At 44.1% G+C, this 20,042-nt stretch overlaps 1 protein-coding gene across 4 annotated transcripts in view; it reads right to left on the bottom strand.

Annotated features, from left to right (window-relative positions):
• Positions 1 to 15,936, bottom strand: part of baz2ba (bromodomain adjacent to zinc finger domain, 2Ba) — a 57,166-nt gene extending 41,230 nt beyond the window's left edge. For all 4 annotated transcript variants that reach the window (XM_061067741.1, XM_061067742.1, XM_061067743.1 and 1 more), the window contains exons 1-2: positions 15,910 to 15,936; positions 13,553 to 13,595 (exon numbers count right to left, since the gene is read on the bottom strand). In XM_061067741.1, the coding sequence (XP_060923724.1) occupies positions 13,553 to 13,595; positions 15,910 to 15,915 (49 nt within the window). In that variant the 5' untranslated portion in view covers positions 15,916 to 15,936. The remainder of the gene's footprint in view (positions 1 to 13,552; positions 13,596 to 15,909) is intronic.
• Positions 15,937 to 20,042: the final 4,106 nt, after the last annotated feature.

The following is a 20,042-nucleotide window of genomic DNA, read 5'->3' as shown; positions in this document are numbered from 1 at the left end:
CTTATTAATAAATATAAATAATTTACTGCAAAAAGTAATTCTTTATCCTTGTAATATTAAAACGTTCTCATAAAGGTACAACTTTATACTTGTAATATTATGACATTAATTTCAAGAAAATGTTTTCTTCAGTATAGCCCTAATACTCCTGATATGTGATTATATTATGATGACAACATAAAAAAATTATGAAGAACCAATCAAACGAGGATGAGCGGCAATTAGTAACTATATTGGTTTATTAATAATAATCGACTGATTAATAAACAACACAGTCCTACTTGTGTTTAAGAGAGCAGTGAGGTTCTAACTGACTTCAGTGACATGAAGCTGAAATGATTTTTACTGCCGCTAATAATGAATGTGGATAAACACAGGATAAAAGCAGCTTTGTCTGGATTTACGATCCAACAAAACTCACAATATGTGAACTATCGTATGTATCATGGAGCACACAGGCTTCAGGACACTCTGAACACAGCACACTTTCCCCTAAGCTGGTGATGATGTTAATAAACGCTGCTGCTGCTGAGAGATTAGTGTTTTCTGCTTTTATGACAGTCGAGGAAAATTGTTGCAATTGGTACAAAAGTTGGCAAAAAGCTCCCAGCTGGCGAGCAGAGAGATAGAGCAAAGTGACTTTGACTTGTTTCTAAATGTAGGTAATAAATTAGAGCTAAATACCAATTCAGCATCTATCGAGAATAATAAATAGCCAGACTATTAATCAGTTTAAATTTGAGCTCCACTGATCCAAGCACTGTTTAAGTATTTCTTTAAGCAGCTTTTTAAACACCAACCAACCAGAAACACACTCCCAAAGACTCCCAAAGATATAAGCACACAAACAAACAAACACACACACACACACGTGGGGAAGAGTGGGAAAACTAGACAGAGAACCAAATCAAATCCCTTCCAATGTGATGTGACCCACTGTCAACTGACCTTAAAATTAAAGTTAAGTTTAACTCTATGAAATCAAATCCTATAGAAACGGATATCCACAATTCTATGAGCTGACATCAAGACCAGGGGCCTCCTTTATAAAACAAAGGATAGGATCCATACAACGTCTGCACATGTGTTGAAAAACAATCACATCTAGAAAACTGTGCACGCACATCTGCAGACAAGGTCCCCTTTAGAAACCACAGTGCACCTGGACATGTGCACTCATGGATCAGCCTCATATCCTGTCCTCCATAAATATAAAACGTTAAGTGGTCAGTACAAAGAACTTAATGATGAAGCATAGAAATTACTCGTAGAAGATGAATCATTGCCCACACCACGAAGCCGGATAGTGTGTTTGTATACGTGTGTGTGTGTGTGTGTCAGCAGTGCAAACGATTGTTTTTACTGCAGCAATTAAAACACACCAAAAAAGTATGAAAGCTGAAATCATATATAAACCTGGAGATATATGGTCGGTATTGAAATAATATTAAAAATACTATAACTCTGATCTGATATTCTCTGTTATCCTCTAATGCCATTTGATGTAATCGTGGATTTCTACCACTATTATCTTGTAGTTAAGATAATTTAATCAGTTAACCTACATTATGTTTTTCCTGTGAAAGGGACTTAATGTATTCAAGCTTAATATCGGGGGGCCGAGCAGCCGGGCTGTCCTGGATCCTGCCACCTGCCACATCCTGGCATCGTCCTGGCATCTCAGCAGCTGCAGCGCTCCACAACTGACCAGTGTCAGAAGCACCGAGTCTGACTCTCTCCTCTGGGGACGGGGAATGTGAGGGCGAGACGGCACCGATGAAATATTAAATTTGAATGTCTGAGTTTGATTTGGCTTTTAGGTTTTTTTTTGCAGTTGAAGGTGGTTATGGGAGAATTATGTCTATTTGAATGTTTATGATCATTTGTACCGTGCTGCCTTGATTTAATTCCTAATCGCCAATTTCCTGTGGCCAAAAATTTTTGTATGCATGAGTTTCCATACAGATGCACGTTCTCCTCTCAAGTTTGTTTTTATAGATCCAGCATAGGAAGTGGTGCACATCTCTTTCGGGCTTTGTTTTATTCACAGTGGTTACAGATGAGGCCCCAGAACTGTACTAAGGTGGCTTTCTGTCGATCCTTTTGTTTATGTATTTCTAATTCAAATCACTTCCTAAAAGTTTCAATTAACTATTTTGAATGTTATTGTAAAAACTATAATCACTAATGTCCAATTTTTCATAGACAAGAACAAAATCAGGGCAAGATAGATATGTCAAGGAACACATACGGAATATTACACCTGCTTTGGATGGACTTACATTTCAACTACATATTTTACATGGATGAGAACATTTCTTTTCTCTGCCGCTCAATGTCTGACACAATACGGCACTTATGCTCTCACGTATAGAATAAAAAGATAATAAATGAGTGGCATGATGGGAAATAGCTTTGCGCTACCATTTCCCCAGTATCACCTTTCTGCTGCTCTATCCAGGACACTTTCCCTCCCCCCTGGGGGAGAGTGTAGAAGACCCTTTTAAAAGTCCAGCTGTGCCTTTAAAAGAGTTTGTCACACCAGCCACGGGGTGCTTTCAAATGCTGTTCGGAATATCCACAAAATAGACTTCGCTTTCCTCCCTGTGACACGGCCCTATTTCCTGTCACCACACTTACCCGGCGTGATTTCATATAAAAAGTCAAAATATTTAAGCCTCCATTGTCGACTGTCAAATTCAGCTTCGACATTATTGCGTCGCTATCACAACCTACGCGAACACTCACACAGACACACACAGTTACCTGTGTCAGACTGAACGTCCCCATTGTGTCACACTATCTTTTCATGTGAAACTCTACCCACTGGCCCATCCTCTGGATCCCAACACTTCCTTATGGTTGGACCAATCACACAGCTTGGCCGTCACCCCCCACCTTTTTGTTACCTGATATTATTTAAGGAGGAGCTAAGGAGGTTAAAAAAGAATAATAGCTTTGGCTCTACGTGAATGTATGCTTGTGTTTGCAGTGTGTGTATCTGTGCCTGTCACGACGGGTAGATTCCTTGTGTGGTGAGGCTGAAACCGAAGCTGCCTGGGCCTGTTGTTGATAGCCGTGTCTCACCCACTCACTGCCCCAGAGGGAGTCAGGACCAAGACCACTGCTCTGGGTCTGTCTGTTCACACACATGAAACACAGGCTAGGATTACACAGGGCTCAAATATGACTCATCCCAAGGAGGGGGTGGAGGAAGGCCCTCTGTTGTTTTTGCACAAATGCTCTCCCTCACTCACACACACACTCACACACACACACACACACACACACACACACAGAGCCCGGCCCGGCAACGATAGCTACATCACAGGCTCAGAGAGAGGACCTTGTGGTTCCGCACACCTGCCAAAGACAGATGTTAAGAATAAATCAGAGAGAAGCTCTGAGTGAAGAGAAGCTCCACACTGCCATAACTCCACTAACTCACTACGCAGTTCGCTAACTGGAGAGCAAACAGCTGCACATGACAACACACACCGGTGATGAAAGTAACAATAGCATGCATGCACCTGACATGCATACAGAGAGTGGCTACATCTTGGCGAGAGAGGGAGAGAGAGGGAGAAAGAGAGAGAGACAGTACTTTCCAGTTACCAGTCTCACAGGCTCCACTCCTACTTTTGTGTTTTCGGCGCTGTGCTGTTGCTGTGTAACCTGCTCTCATCCTCTGGAGCTGAGGGTTTATAAGTGTAATTGTTCTGGAAGAAGCTGAAATCCTCCAACGACATATAAACAAGTCATAACAAGGCTGAAAGCGGTGTGGGCGGTTTGGAGAGGAAGCTCTTTTTTCAGCTGCTGACTAGGTGAAAATCCTGATTTCTTCATTTTAAATATAGCACCGCCGGCTTAAGGAGGAATCAACACTCTTAGGAAGCCTGCCCTTTAAGTAGATGTGCTGCACAATGATATACTCCCCCAAAAAACACTACTGTAGGGTAATGTGACCTTGGAAAGCCTAAATCAAAAACCAACACAACACCATTCTACATTGTGTCAGTCAGGATGGCAAAATAATTCCACAAACCCTGTGTCATGAAGATGAAAACTCAAAATGCATCTAAAACAAGAGTGTAGCTTTTGTCTATGCCGGCAGCCAGGACTATGGGCAGCTTTTGTCACTTGGATTTTTTTTAGCCGTTGCCGTCTTACTGGCTGGGAGAAAACGGTCTGTGCGTGTGCGCCTGTTATGCATGTGTGGCATGTGTTTGTGTGTGTGTCATAAACAGACACCCTTCACGCTTTGTGGCCCAGAAACAGGATAAAAAAGTGACTTAACCAGCAGCGCACTGACATTATCTCTTCTTTGCTGTCCTGGAATGCCAGCCTGCAGTGAAATTCTAAATATGTGATGTCCTGTCACACCAGAGTGTGTGTGCGTGTGTATGTGTGTGTGTGTGCGTGTGTGTGTGCGTGCGCGTGCCAACACAGGAAAGACACTGTTTGAGTGGGTGTTTTGCTTTGTCTTTTCACATTAAAGCCACATTGCCAAGTGTGAATATTTATGTCTAAATACTTAAAATACAAGACACCATTAAAAATCACAAACTATAAAAAAAATACTGCTGGTAAAGAAGATCAACAAAGCAGCTTTAAAGCTTTAAAATTAAAACCTGTGACCGAAACATGAAGAATGTGTTGACAAAGAGTGTCAGTGGATTTTTTTTTTTTAAACTTTAAATCTTCCATCCAAGAAAACGTTTGCTCCCACCCGTGCTTACAATCACCGAGCAGAATAAAGCCCGACTCTGGCCCTTGTGATGCCGATGAGTCTAACATCCATGACTCAAGAGGTCAGGCAGCCCATCCAGGCTGAGCATTTGGGGTTAAGGGGATGAAACCAAGTGTGAAATGTGAGAAGACAAGCCAACATGGTTTCTCAGGCAACAAATAGAAAAGGCGACAAACATATCTCTGTGAATGTGAGGAACGTGGGGCATGTACGGGGAAGAAAGACTGTCGCGTCATCCGTGATTCACACGAGAGCAAGATGGAAAAGGTATTAGAGTGGCTTTTTGAACCGGCTGAGTTTAGACATGTTAATCAGTAATAGCCTGTTGCACTTCAGACGGGAGTGTGAGCGTGTGTGCGCCTGTGTGTGTGTGTGTTTGTGTGTGTCTCTGGCAAGTCCAACACCACTTGGACTCGAGCTGGTTGAAGCAAGAGAAAGCTCCAGACCAAGAGATAATCCATCTGGACTGTTTCCTCACAAAACATATGGAAAAATGCAGACGCTTTTTTTTTTTTTACCCTTTTCCGCCCACAATAGCTATTAATATCTCACACTGAACATTTGCTCATGTCCCACTAAGGACTGGAATTCCTGCTGAAACACAGTCATCTTAGAGGATTAGAAACAGGCGGTCCGGCATTTTCAAGCACTCAACATATGTATTCTCTTACTCTCTGTGCGCAATGTTGGGCATGTAGTCACATAAACACAGACTAATGAGTATTATGCACTCAACAAATTCTTCTGTCTCCCTTTCTCCCACAAACACATCGACACACACACACACCGACACACACTTGCTGTGGGTAAACTGAAGTGACGCAATCCAGACCCTTAGACACGACTCATTCTGCTCAATTTAAACAGAGATAGCATTTCTTTGTCGTTTTTTTCGAAAAAATAATTCACTCTAATATCAACAAGGACCCCTAAATAATCCCAGCAGCCCCCTGACAGGAGTTGTCCGCAGCAGTGCCAGAAACCCGTGTTAAAATGACAGCGCTGTAAATTGTTTTAATTATAGCCGACACAGATAACAGCCTGTGGAAACATCAACCCTTTTCTTCAAGTCCTCTGCAAGATCCAAACATAGAGTATTCCCTGGAAAACACAGTTGTTTTGTGTGGGTGTGTGTGTGTCTGTAAGGGTGAGTGTGTGTGTGTGTGTGTGTGTGTGTGTGAGCGCTTGTGAATACAATATTCATTTTGCTGCAGGAGGACAATCTATGCATAACAATGAGAGGCGCTAATGAAATCAGCCATCAACCTGCGATACATACATATTAAAGCAGGACCTCAGAGTGTCATTCGCTTAGTGCATCATTTGTTCCCACTCGTTTTTTTCTCCCTGCCACCTGACCTTTAGAGTATGTGCCCCCCCCCACCCCCACCCCCTCCCTCACTTTTCCACGCTAAAAATAGGAAGGGTACCTGCAGTACACAACTGTGGCATTATGCAAACACACATGTACACACAACGCAGCATTACACCGTCATGACACTACATCTCAGAGACTCACACAGGATTGATTTGTGTAATATGTGAGTTTAAATATAGACAACAAAAGGCCAGAGTTTAAGGATGTAACCACTACCTTTAAACAGATAATGTTTAACATCACAAATGGTGGCCGCTGTCAGAGCTGTACCTTCAGTATAATGTCATATCATCCCAGCTGCCAGGGAACGACGCCCCTCCCTTCCCTCTGAGCATGCTTCACAGCTCTGGCCTCTCTCTGTCTCTCTCTCTTTCTCCCTAACCCCCACCCCCACGCTGGCAGGGAAATGGATCCCTCCACCTGACAGTGGCCATTTTGAGCCTTCTCCTCCTCTCCTCTCTACTCCTGCTTCCTGGTAAACAATGGGAGAGGGATAATTGATCAAACAGCCAGGGAACCCTCCGAGCAGGGGAAGGTCACCGCCCGCCAGCCCAGCTCACTGTGAGGGGGGGTGGATATGTGTCAACATGTGTATGTGTGTGTGTGTGTGTGTGTGTGTGTGTGTGTGTGTGTGTGTGTGTGTGTGTGTGTGTGTGTGTGTGTGTTCATGTGTGTGTTCATGTGTGTGTGTATTGCATCTATTAGTGTGTTTTATGTCTGTGACCAACAGTGTAAAAAAAAGAAAAAGACAGAGTTAGAGACACACAGAACAGTGTGTGTGTGTGTGTGTGTGTGTGTGTGTGTGTGTGTGTGTGTGTGTGTGTGTGTGTGTGTGTGTGTGTGTGTGTGTGTGTGTGTGTGTGTGTGTGTGTGTGTGTGTATGTGTGTGTGAGTGAGGCGGGGGGGGGGATCTCACTGACGCTCTTGAGCTGCCATTTTTCTTCCCTGACAAAGACTCCATCTGCCACAGAGCCATTTGCTGCCTCCCGAGTCGGCAGAGCATTCTGCACGCCACATTCACCTTGATGTCACCTCTACACAGCTCACGCCTTGCTGACGCTGTACACTCTCTCTCTCACTCACTTACTCACACACACACACACTCACCCACACACACACACACACGCACACACACACACTTCTTTTCCTCTAATATACTGATTGTCTCCCACTCACAAACAAACACACACTTTCAGTTTCTGTCACACATATTATCTCTGCACTCTTTCTCTTTCTCATATGTGTGCTTGTGTGTGTGCTTGTGTGTGTGCTTGTGTGTGTGTGTGAGTCTCTGCATGGCTGATATCACTGTGCAACCATCAGCGCTGTGCATTGTGGGAGTGTCTGTAGGGGCAGAGAGACGCGACAGGGGCTGAGGGATTCACACGCCTCTGAAAGACAGCCAGAGGGAGAGAGGGGGGGAGGGATGGAGCAGGGGAGGGAGGGAGGGAGGCACAGAAAGAGGGAGAGATACGGAGGGGGCCGGTAACTGGAAATGAGAGATGGCATTTTAAAGAGGAAGCTGAATTTCACCTGCAATTACCGTAGCTCCGGGGCACATGGCTCGGTTAAGAGACATTTCATTCCAAAGCCACCGCGTATAACTGCCGCACTGAGCCCTGAGAGGCGCGTAAAGAAGGGAGCGAGAGAGAAAATAGAGCGGTGGAAAACTCTCCTCTACCCAAGATGGCCCTCAGCAGATGCGGTGATGAAAGAGAGGAGGCAGCCAGGGATGTTACTGGTAAATGAAACCCAGCAGAAAAGGCGAGCGCATAGGAGAGGAGAGGAGAGGAGAGGAAAAGGAAAAAGGACGATAAAGAGACAGGGGGAAGAAGAAAGGTATCTAATTCACAGGGCCCCAACTCGGCCATCTGCACACCAGACCAGACAGATGAACTGGGCCTCAGAGAACACACAATCACACACACACACACACACAAACACATGCCCCTGTGCACACACACACTGAACGGAGAGGAAATCAAACCCAACAAACACACATAGTTAAGTAACATGAAAATCTGGGTGTGTTAAATGATTAATGTCACTTTTAGTATTCTTTGTCCTCTTTCAATGAAACCTCTCACTCTCTCTCTCTTTCTCTGCCTCCTTCTCCTCACTCTCTCAGAACTCCAAATGGAGACGAAATGGTTTCCCTGCGGCTCGGTGTCCTGGCTAGTTTCACCAGGCACGCTGCTGTGTTTCATAGGAGAAGTGTGACTGCACAAATACAGTAATGAGCTCTCACTGGGAGCCGGGGGCCTCCTGGCACCGCTAATGGCTCTTCTGGACTGCAGCTGTATCCAGGTTACAACCTGGCCTGGCCCACAGGACCCGGGACACACACAGGCCCAGTAGGGACAGACTATTCCCTGCCACAGGCTCACATTGTAGTCGGAAAAAACCAGATCCTTATAGCGGGACTGTGTGTGTTTGGTGTGTGTGCTGTGTTTGAAGTGAAGGGAGAGGAAGAAAGAAGATCTGGGGAAAGAGGTTCGGGGGAAGGAAACTGTGAGGGATGTCAAAAGACGAGGGGCCATGTTAAAGAGAAAGACCAAGGAATAAAAGACAGTTGAGGAGTTGTGGTTTGGCCATAAACAGAACAGATAGACGCAATAAACCTGGAGGCTTTAATAGAGCAACAGCTGGTGTGTGTGTGTGTGGGTGTGTGTTTGCGAGAGAGAGAGAGAGAGAGAGAGTGTGCCCCTGCAATGTTAACATACAGCTTGCTGATTGAATTAATGCTAGTTATTGATTTGTAATAGTCATGTAAACAAATTTGGTTTGGCTTGGAAAAAATTAAAGTTAACACAGCAGTAAAATCCAGCAAGGACTACAAATGTAAAAAGCCATCGCAAATTGGCAGGTTGTAACCTTTAGCCAAAATTCCTCAAATGTACAGATATGCCACTTTTATATTATCAATCCAATAAAAATGTATATCTCAGATTACATATTTGATTTAACGTGAGCATGATGAGATTGGTAGGTTGCAGGCTTGATCATCTCCTGTTTTCAAACCCAGCAGTGAACCGGGCATTAGGGCTCCAGAGTCCAAGGGGCTCAGGTTGCAATCCTGTTTGTGAGGAAGGCTAAAAGGTTTGTGATGTATTAGGTCGAGAGGTCTTCTCCTGATGCTTCATAAATTACTGGCATGCTGTTATGTTGCATCAAGACACCCACAACTCTGCATTGTGTGCCCAACAATTTCCCTCCTGCTACAACAAACACATTAACACACAGACAAACACACACACCCGTTGTTGCCCTCTCTGGGAATTCTCACAGCTTGGGTTCTTTAGCTCCTGTTTTGTCTGGCTCTCCATTCAAATGACCAGGCACATTATGGTGCAGGCGGGCGGCCCCTGAGTGGACTGAGGCTCCCCGGGTGCGAGCAGTGATTCATGGCACAAGGGTCTGTAAAAGAGCAGCCTCACCCCACGCTGCAGGCCTGCATGGGGACAAGGAGAGAGGAGGCTGTCTGGCAGTGGGGGTGATTCAAAAGTCTGGCAAGAGAACTGAACCTTGTTGAAACCACATGGGCTAAGGGAGGCAGTGTGTGTGTGTGTGTACTATTGAAATGCCTTGCTGTTCTTTGGGGGTATTTGATGATTTAAAGAACGACAGTGCTTTAGTAGAGCTTTGTTTCCTGTGCGTTGTATGTATTCTCGACCGCAGGGCAGTGTGTGTCTGTACAACGCTTTGCTTCCACCGCCTGCAGGCACAGGGGGCGTGCGAACAGCTCTTAGCTTTCATGGTGACAAAACAGCGGCCCGCCGTCGTCCACGGTTTGACGACAGAGCAGCAGACACCAGAAGCAAAATGTGGAATTATTTCAGCGAGGGCAAAACCCACAGACTCCAGAAAGCTCGTCTGTAAAAGTTGTTTGAAACCAACTCAGACCAGATGAAGGAAAAAGTCTCCAGACATGACGACGAGTTGATTTAAAGACCAACAGGTTGGTGAGTGTGACAGCACGGCCGCTGCAATAACAACGATTTTGATATGAGCCTTTAACAGATCAAACGTTTTATGTGTCAATATGACGTTTATTTTTCAGAATAAATAATGCAAAATTTAAAACAAGACTTTATCAGACACTTGCTTTTTGTGCCAGAAATTGTATTCTTTTGAATTGGATCACAGATAAAGCTCCATCTAAGGCTCAGTGGCAAAGGGTTGTATTTGAATATGTTGTGTTGGACCATTTGACATGTAAACGTCACAGCAATGATGATGCCTTTCGTAAAACATGGGAACCCTTTCTGTCATATGTTGGTCTGAATGTTTCCACCATTCACCACCAATAGGGTTTGTATCATAGCTCAGAATGCTCTGCCTCAAAAGAGGCACTCTGTTTTACCATTTAATCGATTTACTTTTATTTCTGTATACTTTTATTTTACTTATCTGTTTTTAATTTTTTCTTACTTGTATAGGACGTGACCCCTGAATCTTTTGCCTGTATGGATTTGAATATGTGTGTGAGCCAAATGTTTGTCTTGTTTTTGTTTTGTTTTGTGTTGTATTACCTGTTGGAAAACTAATAAACATATATGAGAAAAAAAAGAATAAATAATGCAGAAAAGACGTTATGTTTGTCATTTATTTGATGTTTAGGTTGTAACACTAGTTATTTATGACAAAAGCTTAAGATTAAACTCAAATATTGTCAATATAATTAACTAGGCTGTCCGGAGGGAATGGAAGTCAGGGAAACTAACAAGCATAGCTGACATGTGTGTGTGTGTGTGTGTGTGTGTGTGTGTCTGTGTGCGTGTGCGACCATACGAGCGTGTGCAGAGAGAGAGGGGGAGTTAGAGTGAAAGAGACAGAGACATGAATGGGTAAGCCCAAACTAATGCTGGAGTGTGTCTGTTGAATCGGCGCCGCTGCCTATCCCGAGGACAATCTCGCGGCAGCTTTTTAACAATCTTTGCTCCGAGGCAAGTACAAAGTACTAAATGTTTAGGGGGTTATCTCTAACACTTCCCCAATCTAACAGAGCACCAATTGAAAAGAGCACTGGGGGGAAAAAAGAGACACCGTGAGAAACAAAGAGGACTCGTGAATAAGAGCTGAAAAATGATAGTAGTCGCTGGGATTGATGAAACCATATCAGGTTTTGTGACAGGCAGCGAGACACACTGATTCTTTCCCTTCAGGCAAGAAGGTGTAATTTCCCCCTTCGCTGTCACAAGAGCCGTGTAAAAAATTATCAGTAGCTCAACGACTAAATGATTCATGATGATTTGTAATGTGCAACTATCTATCTATCTATCCATCCATCTATCTATCCATCTTTCAGATCGAGACACTCGGAATGGAAACGCTGGCATACTGCCTCATTGTAACACACAGTGGGATGCAGATGAAAATGCTGGCCTCACAGGACAGACACACACACACACACACACACACACACACACACACACACACACACACACACACATATAAAGAGCCGACTGCTGTGGGGCTGACGCAAGACTATCTCTGTCTCACGTGTCTCTCCCCTACGGCCGCCCGCTGCTCCTGACCTTCGAGATGTTTTTCTCTCTCCTTCTCCCTTTATTCCTCTCTATTTCACACACACACACTCACACACACACACACTCCTCACTCCTCTGCACACCTCCCAGCCACTCAGTATTTTGTCATTAAAAGGCATTGCATTTCAAGCTTGGATCAAGCAGATGGGGCGGCGTAAGCTTTGCTGCTCCTTCACGCAGCACCTTGGCTTAAGTTCAGATAGTCCACATGCATTACAGCACTCTCTCTTAAATGCACGCACACAAAAACAACAGACACGAGAACACGCATGCACACGCACAACCTTCCTGGAAACCGAGAATCAGCCCGGTTGTGGATGGCTGCTTCATGTGGGTAGCGGCGCTGTGTACTGCCTGGCTGGTGTAGTTAAAAACCAGAAGACGTGTTGTATAAAACAAGAACAGCAGCAGGTCTGAGGCGGCGTCTCTCGTAGCGGAGAGAAAGCTTCCTGGCTGTTCATTCTTATTCTAACATATTAATCAGTCCTTACTGGAGACCAGCGGTTTATGCCTTCTTGTGGCAAAACACTGACAAGAATATTCATAGAAAGTTCAATGGGTTCACTGTCAGTCACACACACAAAGACACACCCACACACACACACATATTCACGCACGCATACGTGAATGTAATATAATTATATCTCAGTGCCATTAGACATTAGACTTTCATTCCCTCGCCCTCAACATTTGCATATTCCTCTGGGTGTTTGAGTTGAGCAGCTCTTTCCTTTTTCCCCTTCTCTTGTCTTCCAAGCAACAAATGTCAGCTAATTACACCATCGCTGTTTGGATGAGCTCCATCTTTCCCCCGTGCTCTGCTGTGCTCGAGTCAGGCAGCCAGCGCACCAGTCAGGAACAGCCAGTAGTGGTGGTGGTGGTGGTGGTGAGAGAGGGGGGTTTCAGCTACAAGGCTAAATTGATTCCCCAAGAAAGGACTCATCAATACTTATCACGAATGATACAACCGGCTCGTACACGCCTGCGAGGAGTGATGTATCATTCCCGGGCAGGGCCGAGGCGTTGAGGGTTAAACCAGATAGAATCAGGTCCGGTAACACACGGGGCTAAACAGAGCCGGTTGCAGGCAGAACAAGTATTTCCCTGAGCTCTACGTTGGGTATAAAAAAAACGTTCTTATACAAGATCCCATTTGATCTGGTGACACACTCGCAGGCACAAGGCCGTTGAGTCAGGCAGGAGGGAAAAGTGCAAGTCATTGTCTTTGTGTGTGTGTGTGTGTGTGTGTGTGTGTGGAACAACAAACTGCCACCTTGGTGTGTCTGTGAAGTGAAGTGAAGCCTTGAGCCGCACCCCTGAGTACAGCTATAGCTCTCACACACACACATCCAGAGAGAAAAAGAACGACAGAAGGAAAAGAGTGGGGCAAAGAGAGGAGAGGAGAGCCGCACACAGGCAATACACACAAACAACTAAACACAATCAAAGATCCTAACCCAGAAGCGCTGTAAGGCATTGTTAACAACCATTTACATTTGCTGTTGGCTCTGAACAGATAGCAAACTCAAAGGATGTTTATTAGGCGCGTACGTTTCATACAAATATTCTGATTAGAATGGGAGAAATCTAATTAATTGCTTGATTCACTGAATGAACCCCGAACTCGTAATGTAATCATAGCAACTGCTTTTCAAGGGGCTCTTGTTAAATTTAATTGGGGGAGAGAAAGAGAAAAAAAACATCCTCTTTCACTGAATGAAAATCAAATTAGGCCTGAAACTGAAGAGTCTGCAAGTTTGTTTCTGGTGCGCCATAAAAAAAAAAACACATCAGCTGAAAGCAGAAGTGTGTGACAATATATATTTTAAGAAGCTTCTGTCACATGCAAACCAATAGCAGGATATTAGTACTCACTGTTAGAGATGTCTTCAGCTCTTTGACATAACTGCTGTAACACCTGCAGAAAAAGCAGAAACGAAACATCAGTGTGGTTAAGGTTGAAAATCTGAATGGTTAGATTATATACACGCTTGTGATGGTGTTGGACGTTTTGCTTTTCTACGGCCTGGAGGGAGGGAAGCCCCTGAAACTCGCTGAATATCAAAGTTACAGTTACACAGCTTAGTATTTGTGATTTTCAGGCGCATCAAACAGAACATACAGTGACATCTGAACCAGTCTGTGGCTACACACACACACACACAAAAAGTCTCTTTCTCCCTCAGCGCTTTCTTGCAAAACCTGTTTGTTAGAAATGGATCTAGACACAGGAGTTTTGAGTGTGAGGATATTTTCCCCAAACACAAGACAGTTCTTGCAGAGAACCAAGCCTTACCAACGTTCTCACGCCCAACTCTCAGGCATTGTCTCTAAGGCCCTCCTGCGCTGCAGCCTGAGCTTAATCTAAGTACCTCACCATAACAGATGCCACCCTGTTATGTATATCATGGTGCACAGACACACACACACACACACTGCTAATACAGCTTCTATTAAAGCTAATATACAAGTATATTATTCATATTCAAGGTTATAAATAAGGTCTCAAACTTACAAAACTCAAGTGTTGATTGTGTGTTTACCGTGTGTGCTCTTATAGACATCTACACACACACACAAACAGTGTTATAGCACTTGTGGATAGCTATCTAACAAGGTTTTGTTGACAGTAAACACGTCCATCTGGTCAACAGGGACAGAAACGAGTCTCGTGGACGCTTCATCTGCGGTTGACGATATATATCAGTTTCTTTTAGTTTAGGGAATAAATCTTGCATTTAAAAAGGGATTTAATAATTCCTATATACGTCACTAGAAGGAGCGACTGCCGTAATTTTTAAAAATTGGTATTTTGCAGTTCATCAGCTTAAGTGATTTTGTCTTTTCAGACGGCCTCCAGTCATGTCAGAGTCTGTGGCACGTAATGCAGCAAACATCTGTCATTACAGCTCAATTTATCACCGAACAGAAATCACCTAGACTGACTGTGTTGATAATCACTAGAGCAACTCAACTATAACGGTTCCCTTCATTATCTAACGCACAAACACACACAGGCACGCATGCACACGCACACGCACAGACTACAGACACACACAAATACTTTGATAACTCATAGCAGTGATAATGATAAGAGGAAGCCAGGTAGGCTGAATTCATCTTCGGCTTTTTCATAAAGGCCTATTAGTGAATGATTAAAGGATCTCTGCTCAGAGGTCTTCGGCACGGAAAATGATTTGCAAGCCACGACGCAGGTGAATTATGCCGGATAAGAAAGCCAGCGCTGCCTACCATCATTTGCCTGACTGAGAATCCAGCTGTCAGTCTATTAACCCCATTTTATTCTAAGATCTTACCCGTTTTACATCAACAGCAGATGGATAAAATATCAAAAAACACACACACACCATTTCCCTCAGACTTAGCACCCATAGTTCTCTTAGTGTCCTCATAAATCATGTCAACTTCTGTTATTAAAGCTGCAACTAACCGTTATTTTCATTGTCAATTAATCTGCAGATTATCCCTCAGATATCTTCAAGACACTAACCTCCTCTGCCAAGGAAGTCATGGTTTAGTTTGTTTGTCTGTCGGTTATTCAGCAGGATTACGCAAAAAAAAACGACAGGGCAGATTACTGTGAAATTTGGTTGATGTGTTGAGAAAAAACACGAAATGTTGGTGCGGATCCAGAGAAGAGATTCTTTTTAATTTCATTCATGGATCAAGGTTAAATGATATTTATGAGTGTGTTCAATTTGATGCTGATAAAAATCATAAAAATAATAAGATTTATCTCTATAGCAATTTTCAAAACAACTTAAGTGCCTAACAAGATTACCTGATAAACTCAATAACAAAATTTGAACTGTTTCACAATTGTTGCATTTTATTTTTCATTGATTGACTAATGAGTTCAGTCAAATCGTCAACTTAATATTAAAAAAACAAATAAAACATCAAAAGGATATTTGCCATCCAACAATAGACTTAATGTATACGATGGAAAAACAAATGATTATAAGTATGTGATCATTTTATGTCACAAGAAAAAGAAAGAGTGACACAAAGCGATTTATTCTGGCCTTTAACAAAGTGATTAAACAAATTACTGAGTACTAAGTTATTAAGTTTAATACTTTTTTTGGAGTAACAACCCAAATGTCATTTTATAATCGCCGTCATTACTTACTAATTTCCATCTAATTAGCTTGAAAAGGCGAAAAACAAGCAAATGCAAAAACAGGAACTATCTGCAAACGTATAATTACCTGCATTTACAGCCCGGGCATGCTTACACATGGACAGCGTACAAACCAAAGTGTTGTGACGTCTCTCTGAATTGTCTTGTTTGGTTTCCCTAATCTACCCCTCCACCCCAGCCTCCCTCACCCACACTGGTGTTGACTTTACTTTAGTAGTCACACAGCAGCAGTGAGGCATCTGCATGGGGTTAAACACAAGGGTCGGACTTTTGTACAAGCCACAGACAGAGATAAATGGAAAGAGAGAGAATGAGGGAGAGAAAGAAAGAATGAAAGAAAGAAAGGAAGGAAGAAAGACTATTCTTTGCAAAAAACCTCAATGAAACGGTTGGAAAACAAGTGTACTCTGAAGATACACATATTGAGATGGCCCTGTAATCCCTTGCTTTTAATATTTGATGTCTTGTTAGACGAGCGACGCTGGTGAGGTGTTTGTCTCTGTCGTGTCTCTGTTGATCTCTGGCACACCGGGGCCCTGTGGGAGCAAGCCAGCCAAACTTGGCCGCAGACATTTTCCTGAAGCCCCCAGAACAAAACAGGCAAGTCTTGACAGTCTGTCCGCCACAGAGTCGTCACACAATCAGTTGCAGGAAACCAATCCCTAAATAGCAGTGATTCATCTCATCATCACACACAATGCCAGTACACAGTGCACAAAGAAGCTCTCTCTTCCTCTCTCTCTCCGTCTTACCCTATCTGTCTCAACCTCCCCCCTTCGGTGTGGTCTCTCATGCTGCTTAAAAATAAGTGCTTCTCATAGCTTTCTTTGCCCTGTGATTTACTGGCAGTGTTAAACTGCAGGGCAGCATCTTTTATCGTTACATGATCTGGGGCTGAAAGCTGACAAAATGGAATCTCTACGCGAGTACCTTTGTATGTGAGCGGGTGTGCGTTCGGGGCAGAGCCGGGGAGCGGGCGGAAGAATAAAGAACAAGTATGAGAGACGTTTGTCTAAGTGCAATTCAAATCCTCCCAGCCTCCCGGTGCTGCGGATATGCGTGTGTGTGCGTGTGTGTGTGTGTGTGTCTGTGTGTGTGTGTGAGAATATACGTGTGTTTGTCATTCCACTAAATGGTTTCTTCCTCGACTTGATGGAGCAAGTGCCATCTCAAGGGAACAGGTTACACCACACACATAAAGCGAAGCGCTCGGAGACTGGCGAAATCTCAGAACATTAGCGCAATCCATTTTGAGAAGTAGTATATATATATATATACACAGAATATATACATATATTTTGAATAACAGGCTCTGGTATGTGTCTTTTTGTCTATGTGGGCATGTTTTGCGTTTCCGTTTCAACTGTTATATTATCCACTTCCTTTTTTTTATTTTTTTATTCAGCCATGCCGTCGACCTGTCCTCGCCGGTGCCCGTCCTCAGCTGTGTTTGGAACAATGATATCAGTACAGTTGGTGAGCAGATCATCACCAGCGGATAATCAGGCGAGCGCCGGGCGACACAACAGGTTCAGTGTATCGTTGCAGCCCGGACGATCCATCAAGATGACGTGTGAAGGTCAGAATAAGCCGTGACCAACACAGCTGTCACATCTCCTCCCAGGACCCTCTTTGGCTAACTGGCCTTCCAAAACACTCAGCACAAAACATGGCCAAATGGGGAGCACGGGGGCCAAGGCCGACCGAACATTCCTGTAACCCGGGCTGGGCTTGTAGCGTGACATAATTACTCTCAGTACAGTCACGGAAAGTGGGTGAAAAGGCAAATCAGAGCGATTCCGGAGTAATGACACCGCAAATATGAGCGGGAGGCTGTTTGAATATCCCGTAATGAAAACATTGTGATGTCTATCAGTATTGGCTTTTCCAGATTTAATTCCAACACCCAATATAGCCACAGTTTTAAATGACTGCCAGCTCTGTTGTGTGTGAGGAGAGGGCTACGGTGGAGATGTGTGGAGAGCAGATGTGAGTCCACTTTGATTTCAATGCCTCTGTGTGTGTGTGTGTGTGTCTGTGTGTGTGTGTGTGTGTGTGTGGAGCGTCTATTAAATGGATCTGCTGTCTTCTTGATCAAGGGAGTCAATAAAGGGCCAGTCCTGTCAAACCCTCAGGGGTGAGCGCGTATGCACATATGTGTCTGTGTGAGTGTGTGTGTGTGTGTGTGTGTGTGTGTGTGTGTGTGTGTGTGTGTGTGTGTGTGTGTGTGTGTGTGTGTGTGTGTGTGTGTGTGTGTGTGTGTGTGTGTGTGTGTGTGTGTGTAAGCGTGACCGTGTGTGTATGTGTGTGTGTGTGTTATGGACAGAATTTGAAGTACTCTGACAGGTGAGTGATTGAGTGCTTTCATTTCCCTCCAGCGACAACAAGACATGTGCACACAAACACATTCATAGTATACACACACACACACACATACACACACCGAGAAAGAGAGAGAGAGAATAGGATTGAGAGAGAGTGGAGTGCGAGCTGTTGTTTCCTAAAGGATGCTGCTCCTGCCTGCATGCTTAAATTAGCTCTAAATGTTTGGATTACACACGGGAGCTCTCACAGAGGATTTAGCAGCCGTAGCCTAGAGTCCGGGGGATGTGTGGGTGTTTCCATCTACACACACGCTCACACAAGCCTACACACACGCATTCAAAAATATTCTTTTAAAAGATCACAAACATATTTCACACAAATATCACTTAATATACAGCATTCTGTAAACCCTTGACAACAACAAGTTGCATCCATGTAACCCCGGAACAGAAAACAAGGAGAGATACCGTGAACGTAAAGGCAAACAAACAGCTCTTAATGGTGCCAACAGCAACAGCATTCAGCGTTTCATTCATCAGGTTTCTGCAGTGAGGAGGAGACAGTGCTTTCACATGACACTTCTTTTAAAAGAGTGCGGTCGGCCTCGCCGCTGTCGGTGGGGGGAGGATAGGATACGTTAGCAGACGTAGAGACGGGAAGAGAAAGGAGCAGAGAAAGAGAAGGGGAATGAGGGAGGTCAGCGCCCCCAGTCTCAGATAAAGGCCCTCTCCCGCCCTTCTGCCTCGGCTTTCCAAGCCCCTGCCAGGATCGAGAGGCGTCTCACGTTACAGCTGTCTCTCAGTGTCATCGTTCAGAGAGGGAGCGCGCAGGCGAGAGGGGGAGAGAGAGACGGAGAGAAAGAGAGACAGACGGACGGACAGACAGATAGGGGGAAAGCGGGACAATGCCACAGACTGAGCTGGGCCAGGCTTTCATAGAGAGACAAGAGGAAAAACAACAGCAGCAGCGGCAGCAGCAGGTTCAACTGAATGAGGGAACTGGCCCGGTGGTGTTTCTTTAAGGAACGTTGATATGTAACATAACTTCATACTCTAATGTGGAAGCTTTTCGGAAATCACTGAAATGTGCTCTGACCTTTTCAGGACTAATTATTTTGAAATGTAGTGACACCAGAGAGAGCAGGCAGATAATTTCCTTCACACCACCTGCACGGGAATAACTGAACATTGTCAAATTTCGTAAGGATGGGGAAAAAAAGGGGAATTAAAGTTGTTTTTTTTTAAATACATGTTCTTGCGTGCAGTGAGAATAGAGGAAGGGAAACACACCATAGTAAGAGAAAACGCATGATAATGATTGTAAGAAGAAGTGCAATGGGGCTTCAACATCGCAGTTGCCCACGAGCGCAGAAACATCCTTTTTTTTTTTTTAAAACCTGCAAATGCTAAAAACAGCCACTTGTCCCAGGTCCAATAGTGACTAATCCAGTGGCTGCTTGCACTTCAGCCTGTGCTGCTAACAAGGTAGGGCCATGTAGGTCAGTGCAGAGTAAAGTTGACTTCACAGGGAAGAAAGGAAACATAAAATTCCAGATAAAAACTTCATGAAGGAGAAAGAGTGCTGTATATGCAGATTCTCTTTCACTCAAGGACTGTGGCACTTCCACGGCCGACACGGTGAGAGCTGATTGTACGAGTGGGGTTTACATAAAACATAAAACATGCTTCTGAACAAATACACGTGAAGATATAGCACCGCTCAAAACTGCTTCCCTGTTTGTTTTCCTCTTTCCCTGTCATTTCTCACGGCGTTCGTGGGAGTTAAATATATTTAAAATTCTGGCTTAGCTTGGAGCAGCGCTTTGCCAGCACAGCTAAAATAAAAAGCCTTTGTGGCAGCAGTGACCAGATTTTA

This window comes from Limanda limanda, chromosome 3, assembly GCF_963576545.1.
Source record: "Limanda limanda chromosome 3, fLimLim1.1, whole genome shotgun sequence".
Classification (NCBI taxonomy): Eukaryota; Metazoa; Chordata; class Actinopteri; order Pleuronectiformes; family Pleuronectidae; genus Limanda; species Limanda limanda.
The sequence above is the reverse complement of the archived record's forward strand: the minus strand, read 5'-3'. Positions and strand labels throughout refer to the sequence as shown.